The following is a 23,977-nucleotide window of genomic DNA, read 5'->3' on the forward strand; positions in this document are numbered from 1 at the left end:
AGACGTGCTGCAGTGAAGTCTGAAGCTGTTGGATGTATTAAAATTTTCCACTTCAGCTTTGTCTGATTTATTGCGCCTCCGCCACAGCTGATTCTTCTTCTTATGATTATTATGATATTGTTATTATCGTGTAAAATTCATTAGTGTATCCATTCTGTTAAAAAAGACTTTTATTGCCATTCTGTTAAAAACAACTTTTATTGTCCAAATACCTCGACTGTAATTTGCAGAATTGCATGATTCTATTTCTACCCTTGAGTTGCAAAGTTAATGAAACATGATAGGTATTGGTTGTTTTAGTATTAAGCCCACTAGATGGCAGTAAAAGCTGTTTTTTCTCCTTGAAACGCTGTGTACAAGGTTACCGTGGAAACATTCTATATGCATATTCCTGTGTAATGCATATGTCCGGAGACTAATCTATATGTGTCTCCTCCAGTAAATTCTATATTTCTTTATTGGTAAATCGGCGCTAAAAATAATCCTTTATGATGTCCTCTATTTAATGTATAATAATAACAAAGCAGTAATCCTGATGGTCAGTCGCAATGAAAGGAAACGCAAGCAAAGTAAGAACTGTGAGAAATAACGTTTCACAGTAGTGAGAAAAAGTCAGAATTCTGACTTTATATCACGCAATTGCGACTTTATTTCTCAGAATTCTGACTTTATAACTCGCAATTGCGACTTTATATCTCAGAATTCTGACTTTATAACTCGCAATTGCGACTTTATATCTCAGAATTCTGACTTTTTATCACGCAATTGCGACTTTTTATCTCAGAATTCTGACTTTATATCACGCAATTGCGACTTTTTATCTCAGAATTCTGACTTTATAACTCGCAATTGCGACTTTTTATCTCAGAATTCTGACTTTATATCACGCAATTGCGACTTTATATCTCAGAATTCTGACTTTTTATCACGCAATTGCGACTTTATATCTCAGAATTCTGACTTTATAACTCGCAATTGCGACTTTATATCTCAGAATTCTGACTTTTTATCACGCAATTGCGACTTTATATCTCAGAATTCTGACTTTATAACTCGCAATTGCGACTTTATATCTCAGAATTCTGACTTTATAACTCGCAATTGCGACTTTATATCTCAGAATTCTGACTTTATAACTCGCAATTGCGACTTTATATCTCAGAATTCTGACTTTATAACTCGCAATTCTGAGATAAAAAGTCGCAATTAATCTTTTTTTTTTTTAGTGGCTTTTTTTTTTTTTTTTTTTTTTTTTAGGTGGAGTTTTTTTTTTTTTTTTTTTTTTTTTTGTGGCGGAAACGGGCTTCCATAAAAATGAGTTACGACATCCCTGCATATTTTGTATAATACTGTGTATGTGTGTAAATGTAGATGGCCATATGTTAATGTGCCTATGGTTGTGACATCATAATCATGACAATTTCTCAACCAGTTTTTGCCTTTAGTTTCAACCTGAATTAGAATTTTTTTTTGTTTTGTTTTTTTGAAAATGCCAAAAACTCGCTGCCATAACTCTAAGGTGCATTCGGTGGATGATGCTCAGTGTGGTTGATTGGGTGTTACTTTGTGGTCTAACACAGAACACCCTAGCAACCATGTTAGACTGCATTGTGCTTTTTATAAAAAAAAAAAAAAATGTAAAATTGTAATGCCCTGGAAACCACCCAGAACACCCAAGCATTGTGACAGTAAGATGGGGGACAAACACCTCTCCAAATATGTAAAAATCTCATATTTTAATGTTTTTAGTGTGCACTCCTCCTTTATTTTAGTATGAACCCGAGGTTAAGTGTAGTTTTGCACCAAATTATCAAGAGGAAAGGGAGAGAGAAGGTGGCACTCATGTACACTTTGCCATCTCTACTCGGACACATTAAGAGCACTGTTCTTCAAAGAGCAATGGCCCACAACAGCACTACACAAAGTGCAATCCCTCGCACACTTCTGGGTGCAGCATGTGTGTTTTAAAGTGATTTCTCTGTGTTAAGTGCTTTGGGTCACTTAAGAACCCATATGTACGAGAGTACGTGTTTGTAAAGTCAGCGATGGACTTGTAGCTAGTTTTGAGTTAACACTTAGTGACAAGTGGCAGCATGCACAGGCTTTTTTCTTCCTCTCCTGTCGAGGTGTGTGTGAGAATAGATGTTCTCGCTGCATTTTCTGCCTTTAGACCACTAAGGTGAATGTACACGAGAATATCTGCCCTTCTTTCTTGTATATTTAATGTTTTGTTCTCTTTTATACTTAGCAACAACGCTACATATACACACACTACTCAGCCGAGGCCACTTCAAGGAGGTGATTTAAGGCGCGCCATGTCCTAAAAACAAGACAAGTTTTTCCAAAGGCTGAGATCTCTTAGTGTCTAGTCACACAGAGCCAAACTTTTGACTGCCAGCATAAAGTCTGGCCCACTTTGCAGTTTGTCCTGGCCAATAATTGGTGATTAAAAGAGGAAGAGACCATGCGACGTTATGTAATGTGATCAATGGCCATTTGTGTTGTTTGAATGGGACATTTTAAGACATTTAGTAAGTCTTGCTTTTATGCTACTCAAACCCTCTGACACTCTTTCCCCACCATTGGTGAGTTTTTCCAGCAATGCATGTTTTCACTGTTAAACCTTGGCTCAGCGGCTTACTGATTGAGGCTGTTTTGCAATTTCTCTATCGTACAGAACGTTTGGCTGCTTTAATTGAGGTGAACAGCCTTGGATTTGCTCAAAAGCACACACTGTCTCTGTAACCCTGATGACTGCCTTATTATGCTTCAGAGTTTGTGGCTGATGACCTTCTGGATAAGAGATTTTTTTCCTCTTTGGAGGTGTGCGTTAGGGATCCAAGTGAAAATTAAGTACAACTATTTTTATCTTTTTCAATATTATAAACAGAACAGACATCTCTTGTCGGTCTTATTTGGACAGCCCTGTCTCGTTCTCTTTCTCTCGGTTGGAGGCTAAAATGATGAATGGTTGTTTATGAGTACCGTCATGCTCTAACAGCAGTAGGCACTGGGTTGTTGGGTAAAACTCACTCTCTGTGTAACTCATGGTCATTAACATAATACATTAAGCACTAAACCACCCCCTGTCTCAATATTTTAAGCTACTATAACATGACAAACCAAGTATAACACATTTCTCCAGTGTTTCTAGAGCTCATAATGGGGGGCTTCCTGGCAAGTCAGTCAGCAAATGTTCTAGAATAGGTCTGTCATAAAATTTTTGCTTCACATGAAGTGGTTGACCTGGTAAACCCATGTATTTGTAGATAGATGAGTGAAATCAGAATTTCATTGTTTCATTTAATTTCATTTTCAATTTCATTAGAAAATTCTTTCATAATTTTCATAATACTGTAAGGGGGTGTGGCCATCCTGTATGAAGAGAACTACGGGTGTCACTTCTATCACTCTTTAAGTAGGGCTGCCCGATTCCCAAAATTTTTGGAATCGACTCAGATTCTGGGTTTTGCAATTGACTCTGAAATTGAATCCTCACTGTTAATTTTTGTTGTTGTTTAACTCCCTCGGGTCGGCGGTCACGCCGGCGTGATCACCGCAGATTTTTTCTAACCAGCGTGAAAGAGAGTCAAAATACTCTGTCAATGTTGCACATACAATTAAGAGTTATATACCATTTTAATCTGTGGAATATCTTCTTTTATTTGTGTACACTCAGAGTAACAACAAAATTTTGTGCTTTTTGTAAAATAAAGAAAACTAACATGATGTGTGATCTCTCGTCTCCCTCTGAACGAACTCCAATCTGATAGTTCTCAGAAACTGAACTGTAACTTAGTGAATACTAATCACAAAAAAATTAGACTTATATCTAAAAAACGTTGAAATGTCAGGTTTTAAATCGTGTAAGTCAAATCGAAAACAAACATTCTGTGTTTATGTAATCTGTATGAAAAGAGAGCCATGTCAGAAGTCCATGATTCAGCTCATTATCTGCTAATGCGGCCACGTCCACGGAGCCAGCGCTATTCAGACGCAAATTCAGTCAATACATGCATACATCGTCTCAATCGTATTTATTGTCTTGAAAAGTTTTGAATAGCCATAGTTAGCAATCTCTGGCCTCTGTTAGTTCGGTTAGTTCCTGGATTGCCTATTCTTCTTTAGTGCTCAGGCATTTGTGGACAAAAGGGGCAGAGTATCATTATCTCTTCATGTTGTCCGATACAGTGCTCAAAACTTTCTATTTTGGACAACAGAGCAAGCCAGTTTCAACCTTTAAGCTGAATCATGGAGTTTATAAGACTAGTTTATTCTTTTCATATACTGTACTTTAGACACCTAGAACAAATCTGCATTTCTTTCTTCATTAATGTCTGTATTGTTTGTTTTAGATGCAAAACTTTAAAGAAGAAAGCAAAATATATCAGTATTTACCAGTCATATTTTATTCAATGCAAGATCACAGAGTGAAAGGTGACAACAAATCTTATTAACTTAAATGAATGAAATGTAGTAATCAGCAATATACTTTCACACATACAGTATGGCTTTATTTGAATGTTTCAGCATGACATGACACTGAGTTCTTAGAAATACGTATGCAACAAAGTAAAAGAATGGCTGAAATTGTTCATCACTGAAACAAACTGTCCAAAAGAACCAGAAATGATTCTAAATTCCCATATTACTGAGCAAATGAGAGGTGAACTACTGATTAGCTATATTGAACTGAAAAGGGCTAATATAGAGTAGTCGATTCCATCCTTTGGAATTTATTCTCGATTCCCAAAGATCTCTTTAGTGGCAAGAAATCTTATTCAGACTAAATTTCTAGGCCATAAACTGTTAGAACAGCCAAACAACTATACTAAAGAGGGGTTAAGAGCCAGAGATCAGTATTTTGGTGAACTTTAGTTGAGGGGTAATTATTTTCCTCTGGGCAGATAGGTTAGGTCTCGCCACTGCTCTTGGTAACCCTGTTTACTCTCATCTCACGACTGAATTATTCAGCTTAAGAACACTCTTAACCTGCACTCACATGCGCCATGGAACCGAAATATACCCAGCCGCACATACAGGGCTATTTAAAGCCTTGTCATAGATGGAAAATGGATGTTGGGATCCTGGAGAGTTCCATTATTGCTACGGTGACAGATGATGGAATACCTTTGTTTTGTTGCTGCTTTTCTTTTCCTCTTTTTTGTTTTAAACCTCATGTGCCTCTCTGAAAGTGACAAGGTTGGGGGCCTAGTGCTTAGTGCTTGTACATTGACATGTTGAGTCGTGGTACTTCAAGTGGGAAATGGGAGTTCAAGACTCAGTTGCATAAATTCCCGTTCCCATTTTCCCTTCTTTGATATAAAAAAAGTGGCAAACATATCAGGGAAAAAAGTGACGGTGTTACTAAGGGGATTTTTTTTTTTTTTTTTTTTGCAATTTTTACCTAACATCCTCTATCTCTTAAGCATCATTGATTTTTAGACTCATTTTATAATACTTTATTTGGATGGTTCATTAAAACTGGTTTTAAAAATTCACTCATTATAGTTCACAAGAGTCCATCTGCAACATGTTATGTTGCTGTTTTTAATTAAATAAATTATAATATATATAATATAATATTAATATAATATAATATAATATAATATAATATAATATAATATTATATAATATAATAACTTTTTTACTGAATATGTGTATGTATAATTACAAATATTGGAGTTTTTATATATAATTAAAAAAAATATTAATTTTATTACATATTTTAATATTTTTTTTTTTATTCTTGCTAATTTGACTCATAGGGCCCTATAATACACCCAGCGCAATGCGAAGCAAGGCGCAGCGCAAGTGTGTTTGCTAGTTTGCGCCCGGCGCCGTTTGCGTTTTCCTGTTCAGCGTCACGTCCTTAAATTAGTAAATGCATTTGTGCCAGTTAGTGCGCCCATGGGCGTGCTGGTCTAAAAAAGAGGTGTGTTCAGGTGCATTGCCGGTGCATTGCTATTTTAAGGAGCTGAAAATAGACTGCGCCATAGACCAACTCAAACCTAGTCTAAAGTCAATGGCGCAATATTTTTTTGTTGGTAAAAACTGCACCTCTGGGCGCGTCCACAGTGCACATTGACTTTGCTTATTACACACAGGGATGTGCATCACACAAACATGCCAAATATTAAAAACAAAAGGATTACAGTGTAAAAGAATATTATTGTGTAGGTTACATAATTATAAAAATGTAATGATGAATAGTCATTGCGTGTATTAGAATTAGGCTACCTATTTTCAATTCAGCCTATTACTACTTATAATAATGAACTGATCGGTTTCTTCGCTTGAATAGCGTTCAGCTTTTCCGCCAACAAATTCCGCCATGTAAATAGCAATCCGCCATGGTGCGAGCGCATCTCGCTCTTAAAGGTCACTCTGTTTGGTTTATTGAACATTACGCCCATTACTCATTAAGAGAATAGAGACAACCCATTTCAAAAATGCGCCCCGGCGCACATACCGTTTTTCCGTCGTTAAAATAGCAAAAGTGGATTTGGACACGCCCTGGGTGCACCTGCACCGTGCGCTTTACACTTTGCGTTTAGATCGTTAAAATAGGGCCCAATGTGTGTCATTGTTTTAATATTGCAAAATATGTATATAATTACAAATATTGTAGTTGTGTTTTGACTTTGTTTACAAGTTTGATGCTGCTACTATATTTGATTAATTGGGATATAATTGAACTAATTTTTATGCCAGATAAATATTATTCCAACACAATCAGTTTTTGATGTTTTCATACATTGCAAAATGGTACAGAGAAATACAATTCTGTGAAACAGAGGAACAGAACAAAACAAACAAAAAAAAAAGTTTGTTGCTTCTTGTGAGTATCTTGTAGTGTATCAATCTACTTTTTCAAACAGTATCTCGACTGCAACTAATTCTGAGTAGCTCAGCTTTAAAAATGCTTTCTAAGCTCTATCAATAAGTCATATTGTGCACATATTTGGTTTGTCAGCCTTTCAAATTTTATCGTTTTTAACTATGCATTCAAATCGAAGTGCACGGCTAACTCAATCCATGTGCTTAATGTTCTGTCCTCTTTGACTGTGTCTGGAGATTAATGTGTTGGTTTGACAACAGATCCAGGTTTCACCCATAACAGTTAGAGATACTTTATTGATCCCTGAGGGGAAATTTACTCAGCGTTGTAGCATGAACTACACTGGATAATGAAGGTCTCCAAATTAAATCTGTTAAAGCTGAGAATGTATTTCCACATCTTTCTCTCTGATTTGTGACCCCTCCTGTGCCTGAGCAGACCTGTAAATCCCGGGCAGAAAAACGGTCGGCTCTAGTTGAGATTCTTTCTGATGAAAGCGTGCAGTCTGAGAGTTTATGAGCATGATCATTATAGCCCAAGCCAGAGGGCTTCAAAACAATTTTACTTTTGTCCTGCACATTGGACAGTTTTAATGACTTCATCACCATTTTATAGACAGTCTGAGATTGTGAATCCTCAAATTGCCATTTCCATCGACCTCTTTCTCACTGTTTATTTGTGTGCGCCTCCAGTCTTGTGGAGGGAATTTGTTGTTGTGTGTGTTCTGTGTATGTGTGTATTCAGGGGAATGTGTAAAATCTGTTAGACTATGTTAAAAGTAGACCTAATTAATTATGTTACATCATCATCAGCTGAGGCTCGTCCGTTGTTGGCCAGAAAAGAACTGTCTGAACATGTGGAAAAAGGGATAATTACAAATCCTTCTTCTCTGAAAATAAATCACATTTTTCTTAATGATTAAAAACATGTTTTTAAACTTCGATTTTAGCATTAAGCAGAATCAAATATAATCTTTTTATTATTATTATTATTATATTATTATTATTTATTTAAAAGAATTAAAAAAAAAAAAAAAAACATTATATGCCCCATTATGCTCACCAAGGCAGCATTTATTTGATTAAAATACAGTAAAACAGTATTTAATATATTTTAACATAATATATTTTAAAATGTAATTTATTCCTCTGATGGCAAAGCTACATTTTCAGCATTATTACTCCAGTCTTCAGTGTCACATGATCCTTCAGAAATCATTCTAATATGCTGATTTTTGAAGTAACTATTCTTATTGTTCATTTCATTATTATGCAGTACATTTAAAAAAAAAAACAAAAAAAAAAACAATTGTTCTTCAACAATCCCACTTCCCACATAGAGAGTTCATAACAACGGCATTTTTTAAAAATATAAATCATTTGTAATATCATAAATGTCTTTACTGTCGCTTTTGATCAATTTAATAAATCCTTGCTGAATGAAGGTATTAATTTATTTCAATAATAATAATAATAATAATAAAAATCTTAGTAACCCCAAATGGAATGGTAGTGTGTGTATGTATGTATGTGTGTATATATTATATTATGACACTGTGTTAGTGTTAATGTGAGACCACGTGTCCATGCATGCATGCTCATAATATTATGTGCAAATCTCTGATGGTATAACACAGTTCGCAATATGATATATGAGCTGGTACTCTGCTCTGTCTGCCGTAGCCTGTGGCGTGAGTCGGGTTGAGTGATTGTGGTCATTTCAGCAGACAGAGAGACAAGCGTCCCTAGACCAGGCTGGGGAGGGGAGGGAGGGACGGGCCCAGCGCCCTGCTGTATTAATGGCAGCACCGTGCCAGATTGGACGGGTCCATCTAATACAGATAAATCATCATTACAGGGGTATGGGGGTGGAGGGGTGGGGAGTTGCTTTGGCAGTCAGAAGAAAAAAAAAGGGGCTTTCATTTGTGCCCAGGATCTCTGTAAACTCATTCATCATGCCAGCTATGTTATGCTCCCACCCCTCCACACCAGTCCCACCTCTCTCTTCTCACTTCTCGCTCTCATCCCTCCTTCTCCTCCAGAGCAATGCATTCCAGCTCTGCCGTCTCTTAGGAGGTGATGATACACTCCCTCTTCTACTGTGTTTAAAGACAACATGGAATTTGAAATGCAGTTATGTGACTTGACTCGAGTTGCAAATTTAAAGGGTTAATTCACCCAAAAATGAAATGTCTGTCATTAATTACTCACCCTTATGTTGTTCCAAACCCACAAGACATTTGTTCATCTTCAGAATACAAATTAAGATATTTTTGATGAAATCTGAGGGATTCTGAAACACAGATAGGCAGCAACATCATTGCACATTTTGAGGTCCAGAAAGGTAATAAAGCCTTTTTTCAAAATAGTCAACGTGGTTCAGAAACCCTCAGATTTAATCAAAAATATCTTAATTTGTGTTCCAAAGGTGAACGAAGGTCTAACAGGTTTGGGACGGCATGATGTTGAGTACTTAAAGAACAAAATTTCATTTTTGAGTGAACTAACCCTTATAACATGCTTGACTAAATAAAGAAAATGACATGAATTTGATTTAAAGGGTTAGTTCACCCAAAAATGAGAATTCTGTCATTAATTACACATCCTTATGTTGTTCTATACCTGTAAGACCTTCGTTCATCTTCGGAACACAAATTAAGATATTTTTGATAAAAACCAATGGCTCAGTGTGGCCTGTGTTGACAGCAAGACAATTAAGACTTTCAGATGCCCAGAAAGCTACTAAAGACGTATTTAAAACAGTTCATGTGACTACAGTTGTCACAGATCCCTTGTTCCCCTGGACTCCATTTCCCATCATCCTCCTGTTCTCCACACCTGCACTCACTTCCCTCGTCAGTTCCTCATCATCACGGATCACCTGCACCTGGACTCTATTATCTGCACTCCCTTTATATTGCACTCACTCCCTTCACTCCTCGTCCGTCTTAATGTTATGTTTATGTTTGGTTCTCCTTGCCTTTTGGATTAAAGTATTGTGTAGTGTGGAAATCCGTACCTGCCTCATCTCTTCAAACCAGTACAACTGTAACAGAAAGACGGACCTTTAAACTACCGGATTTTCCACAGAGAAAAAGAAAAAGAAAAGAAAAAAGATGGAAGCTTCCTTCTTCCCCCGGGCTCCAACGTCTCCCATGCCTCTCTCATCCTGGACAGCTGGTGAGCGGCTCATTGGACTCTTACAGGTGGGTCGTTCGCTGGAGAGGTATGTGGAGGAGTTCGCTGAGCTTGCTTTTTTGTCTGACTGGCCTGAAGCACGTTTGATCGCCCTGTTTCTGGATGGTCTGGACGACAACACTGTCCGTTTAAACGAACCTGATTTTCGTCTCTCCTTAAGCGAAACTATCAATTTAATTTTGTTTTTGAATAAGTCCAAATTTTTCGTGGAACAGGTTCAGGATGTGTGTTTGTCTCCAGGCCATCCAGAAACACGGTTGGCCGGGCCAGTCAGTCAGCCTCCGTCCTCCTCCGCATACTCCTCCAGCGAAGGTTCCCCTGTGTCCTGCCGGGCCCACAAATCTCCGCTGGGTCCGGTAAACCTAAGAGGAGGAAGAGGAAGAAGGGCGAGCCAGTCTCTCCAGTCTCCTGCGAGCCAGTCTCTCCAGTCTCCTGCGAGCCAGTCTCTCCAGTCTCCTGCGAGCCAGTCTCTCCAGTCTCCTGCGAGCCAGTCTCTCCAGTCTCCTGCGAGCCAGTCTCTTCAGTCTCCTGCGAGCCAGTCTCTCCAGTCTCCTGCGAGCCAGTCTCTCCAGTCTCCTGCGGGCCAGTATCTCCAAATCCCGCTCCAGTCTCTCCAGAGCCCGCTCCAGTCTCTCCAGAGCCCGCTCCAGTCTCTCCAGAGCCCGCTCCAGTCTCTCCAGAGCCCGCTCCAGTCTCTCCAGAGCCCGCTCCAGTCTCTCCAGAGCCCGCTCCAGTCTCTCCAGAGCCCGCTCCAGTCTCTCCAGAGCCCGCTCCTGTATCTCCAGAGCCCGCTCCTGTATCTCCAGAGCCCGCTCCTGTATCTCCAGAGCCCGCTCCTGTATCTCCAGAGCCCGCTCCAACCCTGTGCGAGCCGCCAGATCTGGACTGGCTTATTGACTTTTTTAACGAGCCCTCAGCTCCAGCCGCCGCCTACGAGCCCTCAGCTCCAGCCGCCGCCTACAGCTCCAGCCGCCGCCGCCGAGCCCTCAGCTCCAGCCGCCGCCGCCGAGCCCTCAGCTCCAGCCGCCGCCGCCGAGCCCTCAGCTCCAGCCGCCGCCGCCGAGCCCTCAGCTCCAGCCGCCGCCGCCGAGCCCTCAGCTCCAGCCGCCGCCGCCGCCGAGCCAAGTTCTCCAGTCTCCGCCGCCGCCGAGCCAAGTTCTCCAGTCTCCGCCGCCGCCGAGCCAAGTTCTCCAGTCTCCGCCGCCGCCGAGCCAAGTTCTCCAGTCTCCGCCGCCGCCGAGCCAAGTTCTCCAGTCTCCGCCGCCAAACCAGCTCCATGCTCCTCCACCCACACATTGACTTTATTCCTTGGACTCCTCTATATGATCCTTAACCTCTCCAAGTATTTTTTTTGGGGGGGCCAAGTACCCGTGGGTGGGGGACATGTGGGCGCCACACATGTGGGTGGGCCTCTGACGTGGCCTGCCAAGGCTCCTGACCCGCCGTGGCCTGCCAAGGCTCCTGACCCGCCGTGGCCTGCCAAGGCTCCTGACCCGCCGTGGCCTGCCAAGGCTCCTGACCCGCCGTGGCCTGCCAAGGCTCCTGACCCGCCGTGGCCTGCCAAGGCTCCTGACCCGCCATGGCTCATGGATCCGCCCTGGAGACCTCCACTCCAGTCCACTCATCCCCCGGCACCTGCATGAGGTCTCCAGGGCGCCCGCCCCCCCCTCCCGGTTATTCTATTTACGGCGCGAGGACGCGCCTACCGGGAGGGGGAGGTACTGTCACAGATCCCTTGTTCCCCTGGACTCCATTTCCCATCATCCTCCTGTTCTCCACACCTGCACTCACTTCCCTCGTCAGTTCCTCATCATCACGGATCACCTGCACCTGGACTCTATTATCTGCACTCCCTTTATATTGCACTCACTCCCTTCACTCCTCGTCCGTCTTAATGTTATTTTTATGTTGTATGTTTGGTTCTCCTTGCCTTTTGGATTAAAGTATTGTGTAGTGTGGAAATCCGTACCTGCCTCATCTCTTCAAACCAGTACAACTGTAACAACAGTGGTTCAGGGATTTTTTTGTGCGCCAAAAATAATACGCTTCGAAGCTTTATGAATCTTTTGTTTGGAATCAGTGGTTCGGAGCATGTATCAAACTGCCAAAGTCATGTAATTTCAGGAAACGAGGCTTCGTTAAGTCCTAAGCGTTTTGAAATTTCAATGGTTCACCACTGATTTGTAACAAAAGATTCGTAAAGCTTTAAAACTACATTAAGCAGTCCTTTGAAATCTCCCATCACTAGATATTGCTGAATAAAGTCATTTTTTTTTTTTTTTTTTTTTTGGCGCACAGAAAGTATTCTCGTCGCTTCATAACATTAAGGTTGAACCACTGTAGTCACATGAACTGTTTTAAATATATCTTTAGTAGCTTTAGTAGCCTCACTGAGCCATCAGATTTGATCAAAAATATCTTAATTTGTGTTCCGAAGATGAACGAAGGTCTTACGGATGTGGGACGTTATGAGGGTGAGTAATTAATGACAGAATTTTTTGGGTGAACTAACACTTTAAAGTAGCATGAAATTGACACTGAAATTGACCATATTCATAAAGGAGATTTGCTGTATGCATTTACAACCATTCTCCACTTCAAAAAAGAAAGATATAAGTCAACCTGTTCAATATAGTTGATTTGACTAATATCTACTGTAGAAAGAAAAATGTGCAAAACAGCATACTTCTTTATACATTTTTTTTTTTTTTCAAATGTAGCTTAAGACTGTTATTAGATTAAAATAAGTGTTAATGATTAATACCACGCTTTTTTAGTCATATATACAGCTATGGAAAAAATTAAGAGACCACTTATATATATAAAAGGCTGAGAAAAATGTCAATAATTAGCTTAATGGTGCTCTAAGCGATCCTGGGTGGAGTAACTTCCTGTTGCCGTTCGAAGTGTTGTCAAACAAAACAGAGGCTAGCTAGACCCTCCCTCCTCCTCCTCCTCCCCCTCCCCTCCGTGCTTCCTGAAACAGTCATGAACGCACATTTAAAATCATTCTTGTCGGTTATTGGCTGGAGCATGTTTATTATGTTTCGTGGTCCAGGCTGCACCAGGTAGTTTTTGTTGCCATTTTCGGAACTTGTGGCGACTACAGAGACCGTGTTTTTTTTACAGTGTGTTCAGGGGACAGGCAGCTAGCGGATAGTGAGGAGATGTTTGCTGTATGTGACAAAAAATGTTTTGGCCTAAAAAAAAGCGCATGGCATCGCTAAGAGCACCTTTAATATTGCCTAATCAATATTTACATAACATGTTTTTCTTGATTATGCAGTATTATGAAAACATTATGAATCTATTCAAATAACTGACAAATTGTGCACAATAAGACTAAAGACAGTTATTAAGGAAGCAGAAAGGGTCAATTTTTATTTCATGTTGTCTTTTAAAGAGATGGAAAGCTTAAACAGGAGGGTGGAATTTTTTTTCCCATTTGTCAGTCGCTGTCTCTTTAAATTACCGGAAAGAACAATTCAACCTGATGCAATCAAAAGATGTAAAATGACAGTATGTATAATTAAACATAGAGATGTGAAATTGCTGTGAAAAATCATGACAGATGTGTCATGGAATGGAAATTGCTCTGTTCTTTAGGGCTAGATTTTGATTTACCACCGTTACAGACTGGGTTTCTGCTTTTTATCTTGTTTTCTCAAAATTATTTATCGAATTGTGGTGTTGTGTAGAAAGTTACATTTATCCCGTGGGTGTCTGCTCACATTAATCTTACATTTAAGAAATATTAATCATGCGAGAGGCTTTACAAGAAGAATGGAATTAATTCTAGTGAAGTGGAATTGCTTGAATGAACAAGTCAGCTACAGATGGCTTTTTATGATTGCTTTTTTAATATTTGTTCTTTGCTTTTCCTGTTTTATTAAATTAAACACAAGTCTGCTGAATATTATTGTAACATTATTAAAGGGTTAGTTCACCCCAAAATTAAATTGCTGTCATCATTTACTCACTCTCATGTCATTGCAAACCTTTATGACTGACTTTCTTTCTTCCAAAAGAAGTTTTGAATAGCATAACTGGTGGCTCTTTTCCATGCAATTAAAATGAACGGGTACTGGAGCTTTTTCAAGGTTCAAAAACAATGAAAAAGCATCAAGTATGACTACACTATGCCAAGTGTTGTGAGAGGAACAGATGGAAATTTAAGCTCTCTTAGCTCCCCTTGCCCAATTCATGAGAGAGGGATCAATGTCCAGTTTGTGAACGAATCATTGTTTTGAACCGAATCTTTTCAATGAATGATTTGTTGATGAATTGGACTGATATTGTTCTCAACTCGCTGACTGCGTGCAGTGATTAACAGCTTGCTGGGAACTTACATTTTGGACACAAAATGCTCACAAAAATCTATCATATTCACAAGACTAGTGAATATAATGTCAAATGGGCCACTTTTATGATGCTTTTATAGCAGGGCTGGACAACTCCGGTCCTGGAGGGCCAGTGTCCTGCAGAGTTTATCTCCATCCCTGATAAAAACTCACTTGCCTATAACTTTCTACTAATCCTAAAGACCTTGATTAGCTGGTGTGTTTGATTAGAGTTGGAGCTAAACTCTGCTGGATACTGGCCCTCCAGGACCGGAGTTGTTGGCATTCTAGCTCATTTCATTGTAATTGCATGGAAAAGAGTGAACTTTTTTTTCCTGTTTGTGTTCCTCGGAAGAAAGCAAGCCAGATTTGGAATGACATGAGTAAATAATAGCCAAAGTTTCATTTTCAGGTGAACATTTTGTTTTAGTGAACCATTTTATATGTTGCATCACATACTTTTTTTTTTTTCTCCAGAAGTGGAGATTATACTGTTTTGCCGACACTTCACGCATCGATTTTTCCTCCTGGGTTTCAAGCTGCCACACAGATGCTGATCCATCATTGTTCAGATTAGATTTGCTCGAATTCTCCTTTTCTCTGTTTTTGCTTTCATAACGCACACAAACAGCAAAGGTACTGATAGCCCGTCTTATGATCTCAATGTTTGCTTGGATCAGACTTTTATTCGGTGAGGTTCCATAAGTGAGCAACCCTCCATAAGCCACCCACACTTAGACAAAACAAACAGCGCCCACACAGGTACACACACACACTTCCCGTACCGATACCGTAAGTTTTACGGCCCTCAAGAGTCCACTTACAAACCTTGTATTTGTTTCCCTCTCCCACGGCTCTGCTACCTCAAGGGAATTCTGGGATAGCGTAGGATGGTTCAATCGGTCAACCTGCTCTGTTAAAAGGTAGAGATTACCCACAGGGCCATGCGGTGGTGTGCCTGCTATCCAGGTTTAACAGTGAACTGAATGGTTCATGCAGCAAGCAATCACGTACAGGCAACATGACCCTACTTTTACCTCACAGCTGTCCACCGCTGGGACTGAGGGATTGGATCAGTAGTAAAGAATCAGGCTTTTAGCCGCATGGTTTGTTTGTGTTTGGACAGCTATGGTTAAAATGAACATTTTAAAATGATTTACTCATCCAAGCTTAAAGGGTTAGTTCACCCAAAAATTAAATTTCTGTCATTAATTACTCACCCTCATATCGTTCCAAACCTGTAAGAACTTCAGAACACAAATTAAGATATGTTTGATGAAATCTAAGGGTTTCTGAAGCACACATAAGCAGCATTGCACCTTTTGAGGTCCAGAAAGGTGCTAAAGACATTGTTAAAATAGTCCGTGTGACTACAGTGGTTCAACCTTAATGTTATGAAGCAAACGATAATACTTTTGTGTACTATTTTGTATTCTTAAGTCGTTATTTTTGTTTTGTTTTTGTGCACAAAAAGTATTCTCGACGCTTCATAACATTAAGGTTGAACCACTGTAGTCACATGAACTATTTTACAATGTCTTTAATACCTTTCTGGACCTCAAAAGGTGCAATGATGTTGCTGACTATGTGCAGTTAAGAAACCCTTGGATTTCATCAAAAATATCTATGAACTAGTTTTGTTCCGAAGATGATTGAGGGATTTACAGGTTTGGGACGACATGACGGTGAGTACTTAATGACAGAAATGTAATTTTTGGGTGAACTATCCCTTTCAGTCCTATATGACTGTCTTCCTCCTATAGATCCCAAAAGGAGATGTTAGGTTGAATGATGCTGCTGCTCTTTTCCATACAGTGCCTTGGGGCCATCAATCTCCAAAAAGGAACTATTTGCATGAAAGTGTTCAGAATTACTTATTCCAAATCTCCTGAAGCCATACGATAGTTTTTTAAAAGGAAAATACCAAAAAGTTAGCTGTTAATCATTTGAAAGTCTTGCCCTCCGCTACAGCTGTCAAATCTCATTCACGTTTGCTATTCAGATATTCTCTGTCAAGATGAAGGAATGAGATGAAGGTGAGTAAATGATGACAGATTTTTCATTTTGGGGAGAATTAACAATTTATATAGGATCTCGTATTGCAGGAGTTTTCAAAAATATTAAGTATAAAATAATAAGTATTTTCAAAAATAAATATTGCAATATTAAATAGGACTGTCATGTGCAACTGTAAAACTGCTCTGGATTTATTGTGAAAATCACGCTATTTTCCTGACAATATTTTGTTAATTTGCTTTGATATTAATGCTGTGGAAATATAAAAGCCAATTATTTAATTTTGCTTACATTTTGCCTTTTATAATATGCTTTTTCTCACACAGTGTAAATGGCCTTTACATGTGAAAATATGCTGTTGTCTTCATATTTTAGAAGGGAGGCTCTTTGAAAATCTTTGTTCTTTTGTTCTAATGTCCACAATCATCAGCAGAACTGTCTTCAACAGCAGTCTAAACTCAACGGCTGCTCTGTCTGTGCCATGTTTCACAATCTGCCAATGGTGCTGTTTTACCAGGGTTGCAGGAAGGCAGCCATATACTGCTCCACTTGCTTCTAATTGTAATTCGATAGCACATAATCTCACATTTGTTACGCATCACATTTTATAATATGGTAATATTATAATGGTAAGTGGCTGGCCGCACTTGGCCTGGACCGAAGCAGATGGCAGCAGCTTCCTCACCCACCTCAGGTGATTAGGGAGACAGATTTTGTGATCTGAAACTCGGAAATAGAAGCCATAAAGGGTTCATCATCTCAGAGAAGGAAAAAAAGTTTCAAAGTGATGTAGTGTTTAAAAGCTTTTGGATGGTTTTGGGGTGGGGAATATGGGGTTGGAGAGGTTTCTGGGAACTCAGTTTGTATCAATATTTTATGAAAGGCAGAAACCTGTCTGAGTTCAGGCCATGGTTCCACATCGATAGCATCAAATGGACCAGCAGTGATATTTCTCATCTTCATTCCACTTCAACAGGCGCCTCTTGCAATTTTAAGATGAAATAAGAGTGTTTTCACACCATTGACCTGAAAATGGAAAGTTCTCTGGGTGCTAAAATGCACATTATTGTGTATAATGTATTTACCCAGTGACTAGAATTTTTTGAATCAGTTCACCCAAAATTATTCAGATTTGTTCATTGATTTGTTTAGTGGCCCTTTCTTTAGGTTATAAATTACACCAGTAAGTGAAGCTTATGTATTTTTGCGTGTGTTATGAGTAAGTATTTGAATTATACACTCAAAAGATTAATTCCCTGAATCATTCACAACAACAACAAAAATATTCTTATCAGTGTTGGTGGTAACACATTTCAAGTAACTTGAGTTATGTAATCAGATTACTTTTTTTTAAAGTAACTAGTAAAGTAACAAATTACTTTTTCAATTTACAACAAAATTATCTGTTACTTCTTTTTCAAATAAGTAACACAAGATACTTTTTCAAATGTATTGACTGACATCTCTCCTGTCCACATGTTGAGAGAAATAAAGTTCAGAGGTGTTGTGTGCGCTGTGTGAACATGATGGTTATTGTAGTTCTAGACTAAATGTGAACATGCATTTATTAATCTCACTTGCACAAAAACATTCAGTATTCCTCAAAATGAATAAAAAAAGTGAAATCTCCGAATTTTATGCAAACCTGTAATAATTAAATATATTAAATTACACAAATACTTTATGTATTTAATCTCACTTTATTAACCATTGTCTTTGCCTCTGACCTAATTCAACAATACCAATCAGCAAAAATTACTTCAGATTAGCGGTGCATTCCAAACGGGATATATCGCCCTCCGAAGGGCACTTCGGAGTGAAAACAATCATGGCCGCCATATTGAAGGGTCGTTCCAAACAGAAGTGCTCAAAACTGGCCACTTCAAAGGGCCCTTTGGAATGAAGGATTTCGAAGGGTACAACTGATGGACACTTTGGGCCCCCATGATCCTTCGCACAGGGAAGTTGTTTGACATCACAGAGTGGGTACAGGTGGCTTGGAGTTCGATTTTGCCTATACATGTTTGTGTAGTGTTTTTCTATACTACTGTAACATTTATACGAGTTAGATTTGGTATATTATTATGGTCAAAATTATATTGTGCTTCAACAAAAATACTTAACAGCTACCTTTATCATTTGATTCAAATGTTTAAAATACATAGACACAATATACATTATATTTAACATAAATTAATAAATAAACTAACGTTAAACAAAATCCGTGTTTTTCGGGGGGATAACCAGCATACAAAATGTGCGACAAAGGCACTTCCTTGATTGTCTCATTAAGATGATGCAGAAGTGCTTTCCAAAAGAAGAGTTTTTTTTTTTTACTCCTACACCCTTCATCCCTTCGAAGCTCTCATTCCAGAGGGTAAACCCTCTGAAGGGATTAGGGCATAGGGATGAGACTTACGAATGGAATGCAGTGTTGATTTATAAACAAGAGTGTTGAACTTCCTTCTCCTGTATCCTATTCTTCTTTAATCCAGAATGGCAGCACAACTGAAAGGTTTGTTTGAGCTGCGCCCTCTACTGTACAGGTGTAAATATGCATTTCCTTCAGCCTGAGGCTTATTCATTTCATTTTGGAATGAAAGGGCCTTAACATTTGCCAAAAATAGAACTTTTCTTGTTGTTATTAAAAACAAACAAACAAGCAAGCCCAACCCAGGTGAGAAAAAGTGACACAAAATTAATGTAAAGCATTACTTTTCATAAAAAAGTAACTAACGCAATTAGTTACTTTTTAGGGAGTAACGCAATATTGTATTGCATTACTTTTAAAAGTAACTTTCCCCAACACTGCTTATTATTCTTTTAATAGTACGAGATTCTGTTTAAAACATCATAAACATTTCCCCAAAAATTATTTTCATTTTTTTATCCATTTTGACAATTGATGGGCTTGACTTGCATAGTAATAGCCTAAACAAACAAACTATGAGTTTCACTTATCTCCTTTTAATTGTGTACGGTCGTCTGCCATTGTTCTTTCTGTTGTGCTAAACCTCCTATTGTTTTGTTTTGTTTCCCAGTGGGAGGAAGTAAGCGGCTATGATGAAAACCTCAACACCATCCGAACGTACCAGGTGTGCAACGTCTTCGAGTCCAACCAAAACAACTGGCTGCTCACCACCTTTATCGCTCGGCGCGGTGCTCAGCGCATCTACGTGGAGATGCGTTTCACTGTCCGAGACTGCAGCAGCATCCCACGAGTGCCTGGGTCCTGTAAGGAGACCTTTAACCTGTACTACTACGAGACAGACTCCGTCATTGCCACCAAGGGCACGGCGTTCTGGATGGAGGCTCCATATTTGAAGGTGGACACCATTGCAGCAGATGAGAGCTTCTCACAGGTGGATTTTGGTGGTAGATTGATGAAAGTGAACACTGAGGTGAGGAGCTTCGGTCCACTGTCGAAAAATGGCTTTTATCTGGCGTTTCAGGACTATGGTGCGTGTATGTCCCTGCTGTCCGTGCGTGTGTTTTTTAAGAAGTGCCCCAGCGTGGTGCAGAACTTTGCAATCTTTCCAGAGACCATGACCGGGGCAGAGAGCACCTCGCTGGTTATCGCTCGTGGGATGTGCATCCCAAACTCTGAGGAAGTGGACGTACCTATTAAGTTGTATTGTAATGGTGATGGGGACTGGATGGTTCCGATTGGGAGCTGCACCTGCAAGGCGGGATTCGAGCCGGATAATGGGAACGTCTGTCGAGGTAAGAGTTTGGATTTCAGTAGTGTTGATCTTTGGTTCATTGAAGTATATTTATTGATTTATTTTCAAGTGTTTTAAATGGATCTTTTTTCAGTTGGTGGAAAACATGGGATAGTCTTTGGTATCTTGCTTAGCTTTCCTCACTGACAAGATTTCTCTGTTAAAAATTATAGGAATGTCCATTTTATTCCAGGTTTATGCTGGTTTGGAGCTGAACCAGTTCAGTATAGCCATGATATTTACAAACAATATGTTTTTCTAGTGAGCAGGCTGACTAAATTCTTGGTTAAAATTCCTGGTTTGACTAAGGCCATGTTTCCACCTAAGTATTTTTAGTCAGCTGAAAACACTAGGTGCTCTGCTGAAAACACCTTGCTGTCAGCGCTTGAGAGTGCTTCAGCAGCTCAGCGTTTTTGTTTTTTGTTGTTGTTTTTATTTCTTTTTTTTTTTTTCAGTTGAGATGCTTTGCTTGCTACAGTATGATCCAGAATATCTGCGGAAGTGTTATTAGTATCTAATTTTACAGATTTTCTTTTTTTCCCCTGTATTGTTTCTATATACAAAATGTGGATATAATGTAAAGTATTTGCTCTGGCTCTAGTTTTAAATGATTTTGTTCTGTTATTATGCTTGTTTTTGCTATTGCTGACGTTGTACAAGCATATTGTGGCAGTGTTGTATTTTTCCCGCCCCTCCTCCACTGTGATTGGACGGCGCTGTGTTTTACCCAAAGTTGAACATTCTTCAACTCTAGGCGACCAGTAAAAAAAACACAGAGCGTTCAGCACTTCAGCCTGAAATAGACGCTCAGCGCCTCGTTACACTCCAGCCATTTTAAAAACAATTGGAAAAAAAAAAAATGCTTGCCTCTGAAAAAACGCTTTGGTGGACACACGGCCTAAGCTGGTCTTCTTTCATGAGCTCTAGCTCAAGAAAGTTCTGGAGTAGCTTTGACTAATGAACTTCCTCTAAATTGAGGTGAGATATGTGCAGATTTGTGATTATTTGAGAAGATTTCTGAGCAACAGATTTTGAGTTTTGAGTAGATTTATTCTGGATTAATATGGCTTATTTTGTCTGATTGGAGCATTTATGAATTTGTAATTGAAAATGGCATATTGATCAGCCACTATTATGAATATAATATAACAAAAAAATAAGTCAAATAATACAAGAAAATATTCTTTTCATTATAATTTCCATGCACATTTTATTTTATTTTATGCAATGCACTGCACACCCAGACACACAGTTTCTCATTCTCGTCTGTATTTAGCTGCTCTCTTTTCATGTGGACACCGACACACACAGACACACACTGACACACACTGCCATATTGTTCTCTCAAGGTCTGCAATTGGCCGATTTGGCCTTCACTCAAGGCCAGTGCCATATTGACTCCCTCAGGACCAAATGTGTAGAGTGACGATAAGATTGATTGACAGCTATCTGTCTCGATCAATAAACAGATATGACACTTAGTGTGGGAGGGCCAACTTTGAGGTCCACAGGTGCCTCTAAACATAAATACACACATGCATAGGTGGCAGCTTTGTTGAGTTTACTGGCATCCTCAGGCAAGGTCTTCTTATCAACTGAGAGATGGTCATGATGTCTATATAGTTCCTGTTTATTGCTGTCGGCTTTAACAGTACACATTGTACGATTTTGGGATATATCCCAAAATGAAAGATGACCAAATGTGGCGATTTCTGTGGTCGTGGCTCCTAAATGGTGGTCCTACGTTATACAGTGCGAGAGGTTCAAAGACGGCCGTTGGTCATCTCATTATGTTTGCTGCAATGACTTACATCTACTGACTAGCCAATAAAAACGTAACATGAAATGGTGTATTGATGAACACGATATGGCCCCAAAACTACTTACCTCAAACTCCATTTGCAAAATTAGCATGCCAAGTTGGCCTTTTTCCCTAGACATGACTGTGTCCATATTCTACTCTTTCGCTTCCTCCTCTTTTTTTTCAGCGCACATAAAAACCACAATTGCCAAAGTGCGATTCATCTTCTGTTTGTTTACCACTTGCGCATGCTGATGACATGCTTATTCTTCTATACTAACTTGCATCGTATCCTACGACTCAATAGGTGTCATCATCGTACAGTCTACATACATGTCGTACTCAAGTTGATTAGATCCATGTCGTACAGTATGACATGTATAGATGTTATAGGATTGCTGCAATCGCTCAGTCTGTAGCAGGCATAAGACCTGTTTCAGACTGCAGACTCCTCAACTGCCTCAAAATGCAAACTTAAAATCAGTTTTACCATTTTTTTTTTTCAACATTCATATTTTATGTATAATAATTAGGTTCGATTTTTAAAATGTATATAGAAAATGTATTTATTTATATATAAAATACAAATCTCCCTTCAGGAACAATAAAGTAAATTGAACATTATTCATATTGAACATTATTTATGCTTGGACTGGCTGTGATTTTGTTGTTTTGTACAGAATTTTGCTTTCAATAACAGTACACATATCTGGGTCTTGATATGGCGAGGAAACATGCAAATTATATAGGTGTAAATGGACAGAAGCATACCAACAATTGCTAGAAGTGACAGAAAAATAATGAAAAGTCAGCGCTGGAAGCGTGTCGTGTTGTGCCTGGTAAGGACACGGTGTCAGATATCTTCTGGAATGTTCAGTGATCTGGAAGAGGTGATAAAGTTGTCATAAACTTTGAAGATTAAAGATGGTTGAGGTTTTGCTGGGTGTTAGTGTCTGGTGTAAAGTCTGTCATCTAGATGTGGCCGTGGTTTTTAAAAGCCAGTGTGTTAGCGGATTAACGATTTCGCACACAGCAAGTCACCACTAATTACTGCTGCTTTGATCTGTGAGTTCCTATAAAGGCTTTTGATGGGGTAATATATTGCAGTCTGAACATGCACACACACACACACACACACACATTGCATTCTTATAAAGTTTCCATAAATTCCTCAGGGTTGATTTTACCAGAACAGGCAACCTGGGGTAATAAGTATTCCTTTAATGTTCATTAGTCTGTTTTTGTTGATGGTCGTCTGGTTCCAAACCTTCCCACCCCCCTCTGCTTTCATTGGTCAATTTGGACCTGGAGAGGGTGATTAGAGGTTGATTAGAGCAATTGGTCTTTTGGGTTAATGAAAGTGTCTGAACTATTATAAATGTGTCTCAAAGGAAGTCTGAGCAGCTTTGTGTCTTGAAAGGGATTAGAGCATACTACTTACTACATACTGCAAAATACACACTGTGTGCCGCCTACTGTTTTTTTGTAAAACTAGTTTCTAAAAGCAAACAACGGTATGCCACATTGTTACTTACATGACCTCGTTAAGCTTGTCAGATGACCTCATTAGGAGAATATTTAATTTTGTGAGTGGTGTCCAGTTGAATATTAGAAATAAATATGAATAGTTTGCTTGTTTAATTCAAAATTTTGTACAAATGTCTTCAGTTTGGTCACTCTGATTAAAGTAAGTCACCATTTATATTACTTACAGTTCATTTGGTGTACTGCAAACACTGCAAAGTCAATTTATTACTTTTTTTGTATTATTTACAAATTTTATGGTTTATGCTTAAAACAGGAAAAATACCAATGAGGTAAGAAAAAAAAAAAAAAAAAACTTTCAAAGTGAAAGCAAGTTTATTTTTCTTATACCATTGATAGATTTTTTTCTTCTTCTTAATGTATCATGATTTAAGACTGACTTTGGCAGTGAAATTGTGTACATTGCATTCTGTGATATAATAGTCTATGAAGTAGGGCAGTAAAAATTGATTAAAAGTAAAAATCTAACAAATTTAGAGATTTAGAGCATCTAACAAAGTTTGTGTTTACACAAT

The 23,977-nt window shown here is 39.0% G+C and overlaps 1 protein-coding gene across 4 annotated transcripts in view; it reads left to right on the top strand.

The window, feature by feature from the left end:
• Positions 1-23,977, top strand: part of LOC137003718 (ephrin type-B receptor 1-B) — a 337,726-nt gene that overhangs the window by 111,952 nt on the left and 201,797 nt on the right. For all 4 annotated transcript variants that reach the window (XM_067363994.1, XM_067363997.1, XM_067363996.1 and 1 more), the window contains exon 3: positions 19,436-20,117. In XM_067363994.1, coding sequence (XP_067220095.1) covers positions 19,436-20,117 — 682 coding nt within the window. The remainder of the gene's footprint in view (positions 1-19,435; positions 20,118-23,977) is intronic.

Source organism: Chanodichthys erythropterus, chromosome 16 (assembly GCF_024489055.1).
Source record: "Chanodichthys erythropterus isolate Z2021 chromosome 16, ASM2448905v1, whole genome shotgun sequence".
Classification (NCBI taxonomy): Eukaryota; Metazoa; Chordata; class Actinopteri; order Cypriniformes; family Xenocyprididae; genus Chanodichthys; species Chanodichthys erythropterus.